This window comes from Coregonus lavaretus (genome assembly GCF_964263955.1).
Source record: "Coregonus lavaretus genome assembly, chromosome: 27".
Taxonomy (NCBI): Eukaryota; Metazoa; Chordata; class Actinopteri; order Salmoniformes; family Salmonidae; genus Coregonus; species Coregonus lavaretus.
This window is the reverse complement of record NC_140014.1, coordinates 28,785,415-28,804,685: the sequence shown is the minus strand read 5'-3', so window position 1 is coordinate 28,804,685 and position 19,271 is coordinate 28,785,415. Positions and strand designations below refer to the sequence as shown.

The following is a 19,271-nucleotide window of genomic DNA, read 5'->3' as shown; positions in this document are numbered from 1 at the left end:
TGAAGGCCTGATTCACGCAGTCTCCCCTGAACAGTTGATGTTGAGATGTCTGTTACTTGAACTCTGTGAAGCATATATTTGGGCTGCAATCCGAGGTGCAGTTATCTCTAATGAACTTATCCTCTGCAGCAGAGGTAACTGTGGGTCTTCCTTTCCTGTGGTGGTCCTCATGAGATCCAGTTTCATCATAGCGCTTGATGGTTTTTGCGACTGCACTTGAAGAAACTTTCAAAGTTCTTGAAATGTTCCGGATTGACTGACCTTCATATCTTTAAGTAATGATGGACTGTCGTTTCTCTTTGCTTATTTGAGCTGTTCATGCCATAATATGGACTTGGTCTTTTACCAAATAGGGCTATCTTCTGTATACCCCCCCTACCTTGTCACAACACAACTGACTGGCTCAAATGCATTAAGAAGGAAATACATTCTACAAATTAACTTTTAAGAAGGCACACCTGTTAATTGAAATGCAATCCAGGTGACTACCTCACGAAACTGGTTGAGAGAATGCCAAGAGTGTGCAAAGCTGTCATCAAGGCAAAGGGTGGCTACTTTGAAGAATCTCAAATATATTTTGATTTGTGTAACACTTTTTTGGTTACTACATGATTCCATATGTGTTATTTCATAGTTTATGTCTTCACTATTATTCCACAATGTAGAAAATAGTAAAAATAAAGAAAAACCCTGGAATGAGTAGGTGTGTCTAAACTTTTGACTGGTACTGTATGTGTCGACTGTGTGATTATGCATGTGTGTGTGTGATTATGCGTGTGTGTGTGTGTGTTTGTGATTATGCATGTGTGTGTGTGTGATTATACGTGTGTGTGTGTGTGTGTGTGATTATGCGTGTGTGTGTGTGTGTGATTATGCATGTGTGTGTGTGACTGGCTGTGGGTGTGCGGTGTGTGGTGTCAGGGTGAGAGAGGAAGACTGTGGTGTTCTGGTAGAGGGTGCTGAACCCTGCTGGGCACGATGTGGGCTGATAAGAATGTCCTACACCACACACACACACGGACTGCGGGTTAAGAGGTTCCAGATACCAAGAGACCTGGCTGGCCATCAGAGTATTAGGGGAAAACCAGACATCCCAAAACACTCTACATGGCAGACATGTTCCTAGTCCAGTCCAGCTCATACAGAGAATGACTAGGCTAAATCCAATAAAGGCCCAAATGACGCTCCAGAGTGCCCTCCATCCCATGTCAAAGTGACTCGTCTCGTGGCTCTCGGCTGGGCTACAGCACAAGGTCACTTTCAGCTAAATGAATTCATGTCAGACCTTCGATGAAGAAATGAAACTGAACAAAACTCTGAACAAATGTTTTGTCTGTACACACAGTTCTCGTCATCTGAGTCAAATTCTGTGAAGGAGCGAAGACTGGAACGTGTTAAATGATGAAGAGGTGCAGAGTAATGTCACACATTGTGTGGTGGCATTTAAGTGGAGCGTTCGTTAGCGCTCTCTAGCTGCGTGGCTTGGTGTTAGAGAGTGACTAGCCTCACGGTTTCTCGCCCGTGTAGCTCAGGTCTCGGACCGCAACACTCGGATGCCAAATTACTATGGCGACACCCTCTGTTGCTCACTCACTGAACCCCTCTCCCCCTCTCCTCCCACTGCCTGCTCCTCTGCTGCTTAGCAACAGCGGTGCCATTGGACTTCCTGTATGGCTGATTCCTTAAAGCTGCTCTCCACATGAACAAGAACAGATTCAGCCTCCCTCTCACGCCCTCTGACCTTCTCTACTCCACTCAGTGAATGTCAGATACTGAGGGTCAAAGGTGACTGCAGCCCAGCCACCGGATCACTGACGGACACAAAACCCACAGATACTGGGAACTAAAGAGCAGCAGGAGCTACTAAATGATTGGCTTGGCAGGTCATCTGAAACAAGGCCTTTCGTTAAGAGGTTCAGTTTGCCATGTATACTTAGCAAATACCACGCATTGTACCGTCGTGTCTACTTGTGGTGTTTCAAGGAGCAGTGTTATGTTTCAACAACACACCCAATATCTAAAGCAAAATCAGCGTAGGTGTGTAGTCATATACCTGTACTCCATCTTGTTGAGATTGAGAAAACCTTGCTAACCACACTTGAAAACAGTACCTGTAGCTTGTGAAAGCTCAGACTGAGGAGGTCAAAGTGATAACCAACTCCTTTATCAGCTTCCGAACACAATACGTCCGAGCATAGCTCAATCTATTAATAGACGAGGAACATGAGTAAATACGAGTGGCTTCAGATAATCCATGAGGCCAAATGGGAGACATTTCGCCATGTTTATATTTTTTTTTACGCAATTGGGTTCCCCCAGGTATCAGTTTTGACCAGATGACAGATGTGCACACCTAAGCCGTGGGCACACTCAACAACTCCCCAGCAATGGAAGGTAAGGTCCTGGCTGTTCAAACAGACTCAAATCCTAAAGACAACTGGCAGAGTAGAAGACAAAAGGGCCTGAAGTAGTACTGGGATAGTGTTCTGTTGAGCCACTGACTGCTTAGATTTCCCAATGCTATGCTTCCTGGATTCAAGCATCAGCAAGAGAACTGAAACACACTAGACTAGTGAGAAGTCAAGTTAGTCCTACAGCAAACCTCAGTGCTAGCAAATAGAGACACAGGTACGTGGACTCACCTGTAATCCATCTTCAAGAGAGTCTGAGTCGTCAAACACAGGACAGCCTGGAAAGGAGAAGATTGAATAAAATCAGATATTCAATAAGACTTCCAGCTACACAGATACAGATGAGCTACAGAGAGAGAGACAGAAAGAGACAGAGAGAGTTCACATAACATACAGTATGTCCCCACGTCACCAAGCCATATATTAAAATTCCCTAAAATGTCAAAAAGTCCCCAGACTTCACATGTCCCCACAAGTACGCCACTGGTGATTGAAGGAAGAGGGAAGCCATTGAGGGAGGTATGGTAGGCCAAGACTTACATTCGCCCAAGAACAGCTAAAAGGGGAAATGAATGCTACTCTGTGTTAGTGGGACACATAGCCTAATGAAATCTGCTCTCGGGTCGAGGCTAAAAAGCCATGACTCAGTCCAAAAATGTTGCATTCACTGACGACAAGTTTCAAGTAAGTTGACTTATGATAAGAATACTAAGTAATTGTACTGTTGAACTTGTACCCGACATCATGTCTAAAAACAAGCTTTTCCTGAAATCTTGGGGAAAATAAATTAGTCCAAAGTTAAATGTTGGCAGTAGTGTAGAAAACAGAGATTAGCTCATTTCCACTGGGACGGACGAAGAGGAAACTGTTTGTACCTGAGGCATCAAGAGGCTCTTTTAAGACTCCCAGTTCACTTAATTAGGATCACCAAGACCTCATTTAAAACGAGCCAGGCAGGCAGCAGGAAAAACCGGACCTCTGTCTGTCCCCGTCTGTACGTCTGTCTGTATATCTGTCTGTGTCTCTCAGTCTAGTTTAGAGAAGAAGACCGTCGGGTCGAAACATTGCACAAGAAAATTGTTGGAGTATTGAACAGTGTGCGGGTATCCATCTTCCTGTCTGTCAGTCTCTGCTACGGTGAGACCCATGCTGTCTGTCTGTCTGTAGCACGTTGAGACAGAGACTTCCTGCAGCACGACTCTGCTAGTGCTGGGCCACGGAGCTGCCAGGGCCATGTGTCCACTGTTGCTATGGCAACTGAGGACCGCAAGGCTGACACACACACTCTTAAACACACACTAAGAAGAACACACACACACCACACTGCAGTCCGGCAGCAGAGCGATGCAACAGGAATACAAAGGAACCTGCTTGTGTGGAGAAGAGGCATTACACAACACTGGTGGAATACAGAGGAAGCCAGAACAGATCAGAGGATACAGAGAGGAGAGGAGTAGAACAGGCTCTGAGAGCGCTGAGAGCCAGGCAGCAGTCTTATTATCAATCAGTTAGGAAAGCAGAGGCTAGCTTTTTCAAACAGAAATGTGCATCCTGTAGCACTAACTCCAAAAAGTTCTAGGACACTGTAAAGTCCATGGAGAATAAGAGCACCTCCTCCCAGCTACCCACTACACTGAGGCTAGGAAACACTGTCACCACTGATAAATCTACGATAATCGAGAATTTCAATAAGCATTTTGCTACGGCTGGCCATGCTTTCCCCCTGGCTACCCCTACCCCGGCTACCGTCTCTGCACCCTCCGCTGCAACTTGCCCATGCCCCCCCCCCCCCCCCCCCCCCCCCCCGCCCCCCGCTTCTCCTTCACCTAAATTCAGATAGCTGATGTCCTGAAAGAGCTGCTAAATCTGGACCCCTACAAATCAGCTGGGCTAGACAATCTGGACACTTTCTTTCTAAAATTAGCCGCCGAAATTGTCGCAACAACAGATCACCGACCGTTTAGAATCCCACCGTACCTTCTCCGCTATGCAATCTGGTTTCCGAGCTGGTCATGGGGGCACCTCAGCCACGCTCAAGGTCCTAAACGATATAATAACCACGATCGATAAAAGACAGTACTGTGCAGCCGTCTTCATCGACCTGGCCAACAATTTTGACTCTGTCAATCACTGCATTCTTATTGGCAGACTAAATAGCCTTGGTTTCTCAAATGACTGGTTCACCAACTACTTCTCAGATAGAGTTCAATGTGTCAAATCGGAGGGCCTGTTGTCTGGACCTCTGGCAGTCTCTATGGGGGTGCCACAGGGTTCAATTCTCGGGCCGACTCTATTCTCTGTGTATATCAATGACGTCGCTCTTGCTGCTGGTGACTCTCAGATCCACCTCTATGCAGACGACACCATTTTGTATACATCTGGCCCTTCACTGGACACTGTGTTAACAAACCTCCAAACGGGCTTCAATGCCATACAACACTCCTTCCGTGGCCTCCAACTGCTCTTAAACGCTAGTAAAACTAAATGCATGCTCTTCAATCGAACGCTGCTTGCACCCGCCCGCCCGACTAGAATTACTACTCACGGCGGTTCTGACTTAGAATATGTGGACAACTACAAATACCTAGGTGTCTGGTTAGACTGTAAACTCTCCTTCCAGACTCACATTAAGCATCTCCAATCCAAAGTTAAATCTAGAATCAGCTTCCTATTTCGCAACAAAGCCTCCTTCACTCATGCTGCTAAACATGCCCTCGTAAAACTGACTATCCTACCGATTCTTGACTTCGGCGATGTCATTTACAAAATAGCTTCCAACACTCTACTCAGCAAATTGGATGTAGTTTATCACAGTGCCATCCGTTTTGTCACCAAAGCCCCATATACTACCCACCATTGTGACCTGTACGCTCTTGTTGGCTGGCCCTCACTACATATTCGTCGCCAAACCCACTGGCTCCAGGTCATCTATAAATCACTTCTAGGCAAATCCCCACCTTATCTTAGATCATTGGTCCCCATAGCAACACCCACCCGTAGTATGCGTTCCAGCAGGTATATCTCACTGGTCATCCCCAAAGCCAACACCTCCTTTGGCCGCCATTCCTTCCAGTTCTCTGCTGCGAATGACTGGAACGAACTGCAAAAATCTCTGAAGCTGGAGACTCTTATCTCCCTCACTAAGTTTAAGCATCAGTTGTCAGAGCAGCTTACCGATCACTGCACCTGTACACAGACCATCTGTAATTAGCCCACCAAACTACCTCATCCCCATATTGTTATTTACATTATTATTTATTTTGCTCATTTGCACCCCAGTATCTCTATTTGCACATCATCTTCTGCACATCTATCACTCCAGTGTTAATACTAAATTGTAATTATTTTGCACTATGGCCTATTTATTGCCTTACCTCCATAACTTTCTACATTTGCAGATTTTCTATTGTGTTATTTACTGTACATTTTGTTTATTCCATATGTAACTCTGTGTTGTTGTTTTTTATCGTACTGCTTTGCTTTATCTTGGCCAGGTCGCAGTTGTAAATGAGAACTTGTTCTCAAATTGGCTTACCTGGTTAAATAAAGGTTAAATAAATAATAAAATAAATAGCTGGACAAAATTAGGCTACAGGAAATGTGCAATACTGTTAATATTCCCATTTTAGTTTGGGTTTTCAGTGAATTTACGTAAATCACAAAGCTCATCTGCATTTCCTGCGGTGCAGGAAAATTCTCAACAAACGTGTGATCAAATTAAGATCCTACACCTGTACCTTAAAGCCTGAACTCCAAATTTCACACACAGCCCCTATCCTGACCTAAATGCATCCCTCAGCTTGTGCCCCTATCCTCTGACTCAACTGTCTGGGCACAGGCTTGGGGTTGTCAGTCTGTACAGGAAGTTGTGCCATTATGTCCTCCACAGCTGGCACAGATAAGATAGGAGAGCCAATCATGGGTGAGTGAGCAGGGAGCAGGGGAAGTCATCACAGCTAATCAACACTAAGCATCTACCACCAGGAGAACAGACAGCAGGTCAACCATTACATGCCACAGACCAACCCACAAACACACGCAGACACACACACACAGAAACGAACACACACAAATTCATACAAATACAGGCATAATGTCAGAGGCAAGGAGTCTACAAAAGCATGAGTTCTGTGAGGTGAGACTGTACTGAGGTGGACTGAAGCTCAGGGGTCCTTCCTAACCCACCTTGGTTGATGTCCTCGATGGCCCTGCGGATCCCTCTATCGAAGGCCCTGGCGTCGGCAGGACTCTGGAATGTCAGGCCAAACTTCTTGTCGTTGATCCTCCAATGGTGGAATATGGGGTTGACCTTGTTGTAGACCAGGTCCTTCTTTAGAATACACTCCAGAACAACCTGAACACAGAGAGCCATCTGTTAGTGACTTGAAGTTCCCAATTTTATTACATTGACATTTTAGTCATTTAGCAGACGCTCTTATCCAGAGTGACTTACTGGAGCAATTAGGGTTAAGTGCCTTGCTCAACGGAACATACTGATTTTTCACCTAGTCGGCTTGGGGATTCAAACCAGCAACTTTTCGGTTACTGGCCCAACGCTCTTAACCGCTAGGCTACCTGCCCAGATGGTAAAATGTTGGACCCACTACTTTAATGCAGAATAAGCTAGCTTCTAGCTTTCTCCAGAAGCAGCAAGAAAGCCCCAAAATCAGTTTCCTCACTCAATAAGCAATGCCGTTTTATGGTTAAGTAGAAATCCAGCATGGTATAGGAGTGTAAAATCACTCAATGGAAACTATGCTATTTACCCCTGTCTGAGGGAACCTTTGAGGAACAGACATTTAACCTCCATCTTATTCAACACCCTAAGCTGTTTAAATGTGTCACGTTTAATTACAACACAACACGAAGCGCGTGGAGAAAAATGAAAAGCCCCAACCCTGTCCCAACACTGGATATGAGGAGAAACTTCTGAAAAATAGAAACACTCCAAGTCCCCAATAATTAACCCTAACCCTTCCCCCCCTCTTCATTTGTAAAACACATTACAATATAGTGGGGCTTTATTTTACAAATGATAAAGCTGGAGTTATGATACGTTTTGGAGCCAGGCACAGAAACTAAGTGTGTGAAAGAGAGACGGTTGCTTCCAAAAGCCTATTATTAATCAAGACTGCTAGATGGTCTCCAGCCCTTCCTCTAGGCAGATTAAATGAAATGAGATACGGCCATTAGTCTTTGAGGCTTTGGGCGAATGTGCACGACGACGAGGGCTGAGTGAGTGAGAGGGGGCGCGTGCACGTTGGGTAGAATGAGGGAGGGAAGGAAGGGACGACATTGTTGTGTGGTAACTTGTGCATTCTGTTTGATGTGCATGTTTGAAACCGTTATTTGGTGGTTGTCTATGACATGGTAATTTGTGCTATATTGTCACGTTTATAACCAAACGGCAGTATTAGTAAATAAAGATTGGTAATAACATTTAATTGTACCTATGCAAAAACAATATAAGAAACCCCTAAAACAAATCACCAGTCAAAGAAAGTCAAGCCCCTACGGCATCATGATGGTCAGTATCTAAATCATTGTCAACGTGTACACCTTTGTCTATGTTTGATAAGAGAGCATAGGTGGAAGCTGTATGTGTGGGTGTGTGGATATGTGATATATCTGGTGTGTGACTGATCACATGAGTAGTGCACAAAAACATTCATGTATTACAAATAGGCCTATTAGCTGTAAATGCAGGTGTGTATTAGACAGGAGTGTGTCTCGCTCGCCCAGAGAAAGAGAGGAATAAGAAACAGCAGTAAGAAAGTGAGCAGTAAGGGTTTAGCCCTTGTGTTTACACAGAGCCTGTGGAGGGAAGGAGGGAGGGAGAGGGAAGGAGGGAGGGAGAGGGAAGGAGGGAGGGAGAGGGAGGCGTGAGGGGGTGTCTGCCTCTGGGGCTGATTGTGGGAGGCGAGACTGAGCGGAGCCGGAGTGGGTAAGGTGAGCGGCTAGCCTGGGAGAGGAGGACGTATCGCTGTTGAGGAAGGATGACACTCAATACCACATTCATTCAACACAGGGAAATAGAGAGGTGGAGCCACAGAAAGGTGGAGAGTAGAGACCAGAGAGAGACCTAGAGAGCGAGGGAGAAAGTGAAAATACAGATGTAGGCTCTTAGTTTGAGCCAGTCTCCTACAGCAGGAAAATAATCATGCAGCAACAGGAAGTGTGAATTTTTATGTATGGACATTTTTGTAGAGGTACATTTTTCGTAAGGGAAAATCAAGTCTGAAACTTAAACGTGGAAATTACAAACTGTAGAAGCCTTTTTAAACCTCAAATACACCAAGTTCTCCTGCAACAGGGTGATCAAATTAAGATCCTATGTATGTAGGAGACAGAGGTGGAGCGAGAGAGAGGGAGGGATTGGTAATGAGATAGTGAGAGAAAGAAGGAGAGAGAAGATCAATTTAATTCAGTGAGAGTCTTAACAGATTGGGGGAGTTTGAAGGAGGGGGACTGATTCCACTCTGGGATGTTGTCAAGAGGACAGGACTGTTTCTCTGTGTGAGAGCAGAGGACAAGCAGACACCAAACAGCAGACACACCAAATCAGAGAGATAGATGCCACATCCATCCATTCAGTTATCCATTTGATAATCTACCAAGCAGCAATGCTATATCTATAAACTAATTCCAAAAACAACTTCCGATACACATAGAGTACCGTAACTGGGGCACAGTCCTCTTAGTTTGTACGATCTCTTATCTTTATTCATTTATGGGTTAAAATCCTGAAGGAAATTCGTTGGTTCAGGAAAAAAGATTACAAATCATTCTCAATCACTCCAATACAAAAGTAGCCTATTAGGCAGGCTACACAAATAAATAAGTACATCTAAGAAGGTTAGGTTAAATCTAGCAGTGGAGAAAGAACTGCCATATTAGAGAGAGTCAGAGAGTTTAGAGAGAGAGAGCTGTTATAATCTGAGAGCTGGTAATTCAGCAGCCAATAAAATCTGTGCTCTTTAACAAACACACAGAGAATGAGCGAGAGAGGGGGAGAGAGAACAGAGAGAGAGACGGGGGGACAGAGAGAGAACAGAGAGAGAGAGAGAGAGAACAGAGAGAGATAACAGAGAGCCAACAGAGACAGAGAGAACAGAGCGAGAGAACAGAGTGAAAGAGTGAGAGAGAGAGGAGAGAGAACAGAGAAAGAGAGAACAGAGAGAGAGAACTGAGAAAGCGAGAGCGGGAGGGAGAGAGAGAAAGAGCAAGAGGGGGGGAGAGAACAGAGAGAGCAAGAAAACAGAGCGAGAGAGGGGGAGAGAGAGAGAATAGAGAGAGAGAACAGTGTAAGAGAGCAGAGAGAGAGAGCAGAGAAAACAGAGTGAGAAAGAACAGAGAGAGAACAGAGAGAGAGTGAGTGAACAGAGAGAGAGAGAGAACAGAGAGAGCAAGCGAACAGCGAGAGAGTGAACAGAGAGAGAGTGAACAGAGAGAGAGTGAACAGAGAGAGAGAAAGAGAACAGAGAGAGAACAGACCAACCAACCTGCACATGTCCTCTATATTGTTATTGTTCAATGGTTATTTTATTGTTGTTACTGTTGTCCCGAATAGAGAGAAAGTCAGCGAGAGAAAGAAGGGGAAGAGAACAGATAGAGGGGTAGAGAGAACAGAGAGAGAGAACAGAGAGAGAGAGAACAGAGAGAGAGAGAGCGCAAGCTAGGGAGAGAGAGGAGAGAGAACAGAGGGGGAGAGAGAGAAAGAACACAAAGAGAACAGAGAAGGAGAGAGAGCAAGAACAGAGAGAGAGAACAGCGAGCGAAAGAGAGAGGGGGAGAACAGAGAGAGAGAAAACAGAGAGAGAGCGTGAGAGAGAAAGCGAGAGGCAGAGAGAGAGAACAGAGAGAGAACCGAGGGAGAGAGAACAGAAAGAGAAAGAGATCAGAGAGAGAGAGATCGAAAGAGAAAGAGGGGGAAGAGAACAGAGAGATAACTGAAAGAGAACAGAGAGAGTGGGGAGAGAGTGAACAGAGAGAGAGAACAGAGAGAGAGGGGGTAGAGGGAACAGAGAGAGGGGTAGAGAGAACAGAGAGAGAACAGAGAGAGAACAGAGAGAGAGCACAGAGAGAGAGCGAGAGAGAGAACACAGAGAACCTACAGAGAAATTAACCTGGAGAAGAGTCCCCTCAGCAAGCTGGTCCTGGGGCTCTGTTCACAAACACAAACAGACCCCACAGAGCCCCAGGACAGCAACACAATTACACCCAACAAAATCATGAGAAAACAAAAATATCATTATTTGACACATTGGAAAGAATTAACAACAAAAAAACAGCGCAAACTAGAAATGCTATTTGGCCCTAAACAGAGAGTACACAGTGGCAGAATACCTGACCACTGTTACTGACCCAAACTTAAGGAAAGCTTTGACTATGTATAGACTCAGTGAGCATAGCCTTGCTATTGAGAAAGGCCGCCGTAGGCAGACCTGGCTCTCAAGAGAAGACAGGCTATGTGCACACTGCCCACGAAATGAGGTGGAAACTGAGCTGCACTTCCTAACCTCCTGCCAAATGTATGACCATATTAGAGACACATATTTCCCTCAGATTACACAAACCCACAAAGATTTCGAAAACAAATCCAATTTTGATAAACTCCCATATCTATTGGGTGAAATACCACAGAGTGGCATCACAACAGCAACATGTGTGACCTGTTGCCACAAGAAAAGGGCAACCAGTGTAAATACAAAACCATATTTATGCTTATTTATTTTCCCTTTTGTACTATATCTTTACAAAACTGTATATAGCCATAATATGACATTTGAAATGTCTCTATTCCTTTGGAACTCTGAGTGTAATGTTTACTGTTCATTTATATTGTTTATTTCACTTTTGTTTATTATCTATTTTACTTGCTTTGGCAATGTTAACATATGTTTCCCATGCCAGTAAAGCCCTTAAATTGAAATGAGAGAACAGAGAGAGATCAGAGAGAGAGATAACAGAGAGCGAGAACAGAGAGAACAGAGGGAGAGAGAGATAGGACAGAGAGAGAGAGAGAACAGAGCGAGAACAGCGCGAGAGAGAAAAGTGTGCACGCGAGAGAGAAGGCCCATTGGTGGCAATATCAGGAGCCAGCTGACTCATCAGTACACTCTGTGCCGCATCATTACGCTTATTGGCAGATCCCCTCCAACATTGCAGTCACCACCTCATCTCTCCATCTCCCCCTCACTTTCTCTTCTTTCAGTCTCTTTTTTTACAGTTTGACTGGCCATCTCACGCTCTTTTTCCTCCCCTCCATCTCTTTCACTGATCCCTTCTTTCTCTCGCTCCCTGGCTCTGTCTCCATCTCTTCCCATGTTCCCATTGTCTGTAGTAAAATGGTGGTTTGGACCTCCCGCTTTAACAAGCCACTGGGGTGGGTGACATCACCAGAATCATGCTCCATGTAGCACGGTGACCCAGGCTCAGAATAGACAGTTACACTGAAAGTGGCATAGCAGGCAGGAGCCACTTCTCTACGACACTTAATGAAGACAGTCATCTCTTCATTCTTGTCAAAGGAAATGGTCATCAATATATTTGTTTAACATGAAAAAAGAGACGTAAGGGCATGATAGTTTTAGGACGAGAGCATAGGAATATTTGACTAGAATCAGTGCTCAGAGCACCAATATCCGTTCAATTCTTTCCATCCTTTTTCCTCTATCTTTTTAGTTTGAATTCCTACATCCCTCATCCCCCTCTTCTGAGCAGTCTGCCCTTCTCTTCTCTCTGATGATGTCAGCATGCATCACACACTCATTCAGCCCGCTCCTATTTACAGATACCTTCCCTGCGCAGCGGAGGAAAGCCAAACAGCCACTTCCTGTGTGACTGTGTGTGTAAGGCGGAGGCTGATGGTGATCTCATCCCACGACCCCGTCGCTGTGGAATGTGTCACAGGCTGAGTCGATGCATAGTACATAGCGAACATGCTTGCTCTCCATTGTGATAGATTAGTGTGTGTGGTGTGTATGAGGCCCTCAGAGTGAGTGTGAGTTGCATGGTGAGGAGTGTGAGGTGTGTAAGGTTTGTGTAAGGAGTGTGTGACTCCCTGAGTGGGAGGTTTGTATAGTTTTATATGATTCTTAGGCTACATGTCACTAGGTTGGGTGATATGGCCCAAATATCATATCACAACATTTCCCACATTTTTTACGGTATTTGATGTTTTTGAATAATAAAAGTTCTACATTTGCTTTATGAGCAGTGCATGACTCTAGGGTGGCAACACATACATTCTAAGGGATTTAAAAAATGGGGCCTTCTCCATTCTGATTGAACAGTATAGAACAACCAAACTTCAACCAAAAATCATTTTTCAGCAATTTCTGCATTTCCTCATTTGAGATCGTTTCCACATAGGGCTGCACGATATGGGCAAAAAATCTAGGCCTTGTTTTTAACCAAATATTGCAATTGCGATTTAGATCAAAACGCTTGGGTGAACTGTTGGAATAATGGAAATAGAATAATTATTCTAATTCTATATTAAGAATTTAATCGTGGGCACTTTGAATACAGGTTTAAAAAAAGGGGGAGGTCACAATTGTTTGTACACTTGTTTACATGGATATGCTTCTTAATAAAAACCTATTTGAAACAAGCCATTACACTTCTTTATTATCAATGCATTTCATTATTATTATTCAGGTTATTAGTTATAAACATTAATAAACAAATTAAGAAATGACAGGTTGGAGAGGATCTGTCGCATTTTTGTATTGACGCAACATTAACAGAGTCAAAATAAAGATATATTCCTACCATGTCCTTGTCTGTTGGCTTTTCTGCATATGAAAAAAATACAGATCCTATTACGACGAACAAAACCATTTAAACAAAGTCCGATGGGTTCTCCTACTTTCCCAAAATATTCGCATAACGTCACAAACCCTGCTACTACGGTCATTCTTCAAAGAGAGGACGCCATATTGAGAGAAATTATGTAGCCTAAGCTACTGAAAACAGGCCTTTTACAAGACTAAATCATGAGATTGAGTCCAGACAGGCTACTTTAGGAAACCTTCTGAATGGACATATTCAGACCCCTTCCCCTTTTTCACATTTTGTTACTAAAATTGATTAAATTATTTTATTTCCTCATCAATCTACACACAACACCCATTAATGACAAAGCAAAAACTGGTTTTTAGAAATTCTTGCAAATGTATTAAAAATAAAGAATAAGAATACCTTATTCAGAGCCTTTGCTATGATACTGGACATTGAGTTCAGGTGCATCCTGCTTCCATTGATCATCCTTGACATGTTTCTACAACTTGGGAGTCCACCTGTGGGAAATTCAATTGATTGGACATGATTTGGAAAAGCACACACCTGTCTATATAAGGTCCACAGTTGACAGTGCATGTCAGAGCACAAACCAAGCCATGAGGTCGAAGGAATTGTCCGTAGAGCTCCGAGACAGGACTGTGTCGAGGCACAGATCTGGGGAAGGGTACAAAATAAATTCTACAGCATTGAAGGCCTCCATCATTCTCAAATGTAAGAAGTTTGGAACCACCAAGACTCTTCCTAGAGCTGGCCGCCCGGCCAAACTGAGCAATCGGGGGAGAAGGGCCTTGGTCAGGGAGGTGACCAAGAACCCAATGGTCACTTTGACAGAGCTCCAGAGTTCCTCTGTGGAGATGGGAGAACCTTCCAGAAGGACAACCATCTCTGTAGCACTCCACCAATCAGGCCTTTATGGTAGAGTGGCCAGACGGAAGACATTCCTCAGTAAAATACACATGAAAGCCTGCTTGGAGTTTGCCAAAAGGCACCTAAAGACTCTTAGACCATGAGAAACACGATTCTCTGGTCTGATGAAACCAAGATTGAACTCTTTGGCCTGAATGCCCAGCGTCAGATCTGGAGGAAACCTGGCAGCATCCCTACGGTGATGCATGGTGGTGGCAGCATTATGCTGTGGGGATGTTTTTCAGCGGCAGGCACTGGGAGACTAGTCAGGATCGAGGGAAAGATGAACGGAGCAAATTACAGCAAGATCCTTGATGAAAACATGCTCCAGAGCGCTCAGGACCTCAGACTGGGGCAAAGGTTCACCTTCCAACAGGACAACGACCCTAAGCACACAGTCAAGACATTTACATTTTAGTCATTTAGCAGACGCTCTTATCCAGAGCGACTTACAGTTAGTGAGTGCATACATTTTCATACTGGCCCCCCGTGGGAAACGAACCCACAACCCTGGCGTTGCAAGCACCATGCTCTACCAACTGAGCTACAGGGGACAACACAGGAGGGGCTTCAGGACAAGTCTCAATGTCCTTGAGTGGCCCAGCCAGAGCACGGACTTGAACCCGATCGAACATCTCTGGAGAGACCTGAAAATAGCTGTGCAGCGACCCCATCCAACCTAACAGAGCTTGACAGGATCTGCAGAGAAGAATGCTTCAACAAAGTACTGAGTAAAGGGTCTGAATACTGTAAATGTGACATTTCATTTATTAATTTTTTTTAATATATTTGCAAAAATTTCTAAAAACCTGTTAGCTTTGTCATTATGGGCATTATGTGTAGATTGATAAGGGAAAAAAACAATTTAATCAATTTTAGAATAAGGTTGTAACCTTACAAAATGTGGAAAAGTCAAGGGGTCTGAATACTTTCCGAATGCATAATAATAAATAATAATATGCCATTTAGCAGACGCTTTTATCCAAAGCAACTTACAGTCGTGCGTGCATACATTTTTGTGTATGGGTGGTCCCGGGGATCAAACCCACTACCTTGGCGTAACAAATGCCGTGCTCTACCAGCTGAGCTACAGAGGACCACATTGTAGGCCTACAGAGAATCAGCGAACTCATACACCCACAGCCCCGTCAAAGCACCCGTCAATCAAAGCCACCAGCGTATGTCAGAGAAGAGAGCAAATATTTATCCTTTCCTTAAACGTTTTAAAAACCTAGGCCTACCTTAGGCTTTCCGAAAGTAGGCTATAAGATAATCAATTGACAAGGAAAGTATGAAGATGAATTTGACAATCATTAAAATAGAAACAAATACATGCAACATGTCCATAGCCTATTAATCAGTAATGCTGATTATCGAGGAGTAGTGTTGGAATGATTTTTAAAATACTGAGAGGAACTATTATAATTTTAATGGATAACTTGGTTGATTTACTGTGTGAGGTGAAGAAAACAATGACATAAGCACTGTTGGGCACATTCCTACTTTTGACATTTGCGAGAAGCAGGCCAGGTACTTCTATGCGTGCTCCGTCAACATCAACAGGACAGAGAAACCAGACATATGCTCATTGCGTACATGGAGTGCGTAAATTATGGTATAAAATAAACCAAAAATTGTTTCTCACAAGTGTAGCAGGTTGTGAACTCTGCAAACAACGTTTCCACTCCAACAATGATAATGGTAAATTACTGTAATGAATACATGCATTAACAGAAATTAATGTAACCATCTGACAGGGATTAATGGTAAATTGCCTGTTTTACAAACGGTAGGTTACCACATGGCCATTCATAAAAGTGTATTTCGGCTGATACTGTATAGCCTAGGCTACGATTCTACTTTGCAGGGATAAGAGGGCAGTCATTTCCTTGGTCTCGCCTAGGGCGGCATATTGGCCAGGATCGGGCATGATCAGTGTTGATTAGTCTAGAAATTAAGAAAATATTCATATTAAATTATACCATGCCAGGTTGGAGAGGATTGCCGCATTGTCCATTTGACACAACATTAGCGCATTATAGGCCTCAATAGTCAGACATATCCAACGTTTTTTTTAAAAGACCAATGTATTTAATTACTAGCAAGCAATGAAAACCTGCATTGTATAAAAAAAAGTCCATACATCAAATACATTTTTACTGAAGTGCCATAGGAGATGTAGAAAGTTTAATATACAGACTAGGTTAGAAAAACAATTGCTTATAATCATTAGTAAACACTCCCACTATTACGTAAAGTTTATCTACATTAAAATAACGTTAATAAAAACTTAAATACATACTAAAATGAATGTAGGCCTGTTTAAACGGTTTTGACGGTTATTTTATAGCTTAAATGAGGAGAATTGCACTCGATGTGTGTGTGTAGAAAGCGAGGTGGACCCTTACCGATTTGTCTTTGAGCCGCTCCCCCTTGATGAGGAAGTCTGCTGTGGTGGTGGTGGTGTTTGGGTCTGTGGTGCTGCTGTTGCTGTCGCTGTCCGGTGTCCGGCTGACTTTGTAGACGGTGACGCAGCTGAGGCCCCCGGCTCCCAGAGGCAGCCACCCACCGCTGGAGTCATCCCGAGTCATGACCACTGCTCTCACACGCGCATAACTGTCACTGAAGACAGAGACAGAGAGAAAGACATGGTTAGGGTGGGACTGTAACAAGACCACGGCATCAACTACCTCTGTATATAGAGAGAACACAGATACTATGACAACACAACCATGTCGCCTCACGGGTACAGGGCTGCCATTGCACACACAGAGAACATGGTTAGGCATAATGACGGCAACACGACCACTGCTTCAACACATGCATGACTTGTCACTAAAGAATAGAACACACACACACACTATAACCGACCGTAATGTGACACTCACAAATGTCAGTAAGAGTGAGAGAGAGAGAAATAGAGAGAGGACAACAGAAAGAGAGTTGGAGGTGTCAGAGAAACACACAGTAATTAGAAGTGACAGGTCATGAAATACAATGGCAGGAGGGCCTGAAAACCCAACACATCCCAAAAACAAGAGGATATTAAAACCTTGAACAATCATTTACAACCTCCGTATCTCATGGGCTTTTATGAGATGTCACTGACCGATGTAGGGCCCTATATCTTTTTTTTTGCCCGATTCCACTTTCTCCCAAATTCGGATTTCTCCGTTTTGTTTTTCCAGGTTTCCAGTTCAGGTTTTAACTCTCAAAAATCACCGGCTCAGCGCGTGCGTCCGTGTGTGCCATCGTGCGCATGTTGATTTTGTCTAACCCTACCAGACAGTTCATGACACGCAGGTTAACTAACTACCAACTATACTGAACAAAAATATAAAACACAACATGTAAAGTGTTGGTCCCATGTTTCATGAATAAAAGGCCACTAAAATGTGCAGTTGTGTCACACAACACAATGCCACAGATGTCTCAAGTTGAGGGAGCGAGCAATTGGCATGCTGACTGCAGGAATGTCCACCAGAGCGGTTGCCAGAGAATTGAATGTTAATTTCTCTACCATAAGCCACCTCCAACATCATTTTAGAGAATTTGGCAGTACGTCCAACAGGCCTCACAATCGCAGACCATGTGTAACCACGCCAGCCAAGGACCTCCACATCCGGCTTCTTCACCTGCGGAATCGTCTGAGACCAGCCACCCGGACAGCTGATGAAACTGTGGGTTTAAACAACCGAAGAATTTCTGAACAAACTGTCAGAAACCATCTCAGGTAAGCTCATCTGTGTGCTCGTTGTCCTCACCAGGGTCTTGACCTGACTGCAGTTCGGCGTCGTAACTGACTTCAGTGAGCAAATGCTCACCTTTGATGGCTACTGGCATGCTAAAGAAGTGTGCTCTTCACGGATGAATCCCGGTTTCAACTGTACCGGGTAGATGGCAGACAGCGTGTCGCGCTGCATGAGGCAAAATGGTAGTCATACCTGATACTGACTGGTTTTCTGATCCACGGCCATACTTTAAAAAAAATATGTTTAAGGTATCTGTGACCAGTCATGTGAAATGTTTGGGAATCTGTATTCCCAGTCATGTGAAATCCATCCATAGATTAGGGCCTAATGAATTTACTTAAATTGACCGATTTCCTTACAGTTCATATAACTCAGTAAAATCTTTGAAATTGTTGCATGTGGCATTTATATTTTTGTTCAGTGTTTATTAATTTGAGGACAGGTTGAAACACACATGAAACATTCATGGACATTTAGCTAACTTGCTGTTGCTAGCCAATTTGTCCTCGTAGATAAACATTGGGTTGTCATTTTACCTGAAACGAATATGTTCCTTTTTTCCCACTGGATCGTTGTAAATTTGGACCCATTTTCAGTCACACAAAATCATGTGTTCCCTACTTCGACAATTAATCCACAGATAAAAGGGGAAACCTAGTTTATTTTATTTTATTATTAATCTCTTCATATTTATTCTTCTTCTATGGATTTTATATGGCGGTTGGCAACCAACTTTAAGGTACATTACCGCCACCATCTGGAATGGAATGTGGACCTCGCTCATCTTTCAATCACCCACGTGGGTTAGTATGTTCCTAAAAACCAATGAGTAGATGAGAGAGGCAGGCCTTTCAGTGTGTCAAGTGTCTAAAATAGAACCAAGTTCTATTTTAGCACCGGGCTACGCAGACGCCCGTTGACGCGTGCGAGCAGTTTGGATGAAATGATTGAATAACATGTACATTTATTTTGCAACGCTCACGCACGCAACAGGGGTGGTTTGGTCAGCATGTTTTGATAATCTTGGGCAAATTAATGCATTTTCAAATAAGTTCAGTACATTTAGTTGATGTCCTACTAAATTCAATACATGTTTGAATATTGTTGAATTCCGTTTTAATGTCTGGATTCCATGACTCCATCAGCGTTCTCCACAAGGTATGGACAGGAGCATAAAAGGCTCATCTGTTTTTTTTTAAAGGCCTATGGGTTTAAGAGAGTTTGTAAAGATACCAACACCTATAATCAATCCCAGGTTACCATAAACTAAAACCCACCATGGATATAACTAAGTAGTGACACATTAAAAGCCCAAACATACAGTCCCAGTCAAAAGTTTGGACACACCTACTCATTCCAGGGTTTTTCTTTATTTTTTACTATTTTCTACATTGTA

At 43.6% G+C, this 19,271-nt stretch overlaps 1 protein-coding gene across 2 annotated transcripts in view; it reads right to left on the bottom strand.

Annotated features, from left to right (window-relative positions):
• LOC311103068 (sprouty-related, EVH1 domain-containing protein 1-like) overlaps positions 1-19,271 on the bottom strand; it is a 67,556-nt gene that overhangs the window by 7,599 nt on the left and 40,686 nt on the right. For both annotated transcript variants that reach the window (XM_084144594.1, XM_084144595.1), the window contains 3 exons: positions 16,532-16,745; positions 6,597-6,765; positions 2,643-2,689 (listed from right to left, as the gene is read on the bottom strand). In XM_084144594.1, the coding sequence (XP_084000720.1) occupies positions 2,643-2,689; positions 6,597-6,765; positions 16,532-16,745 (430 nt within the window). The remainder of the gene's footprint in view (positions 1-2,642; positions 2,690-6,596; positions 6,766-16,531; positions 16,746-19,271) is intronic.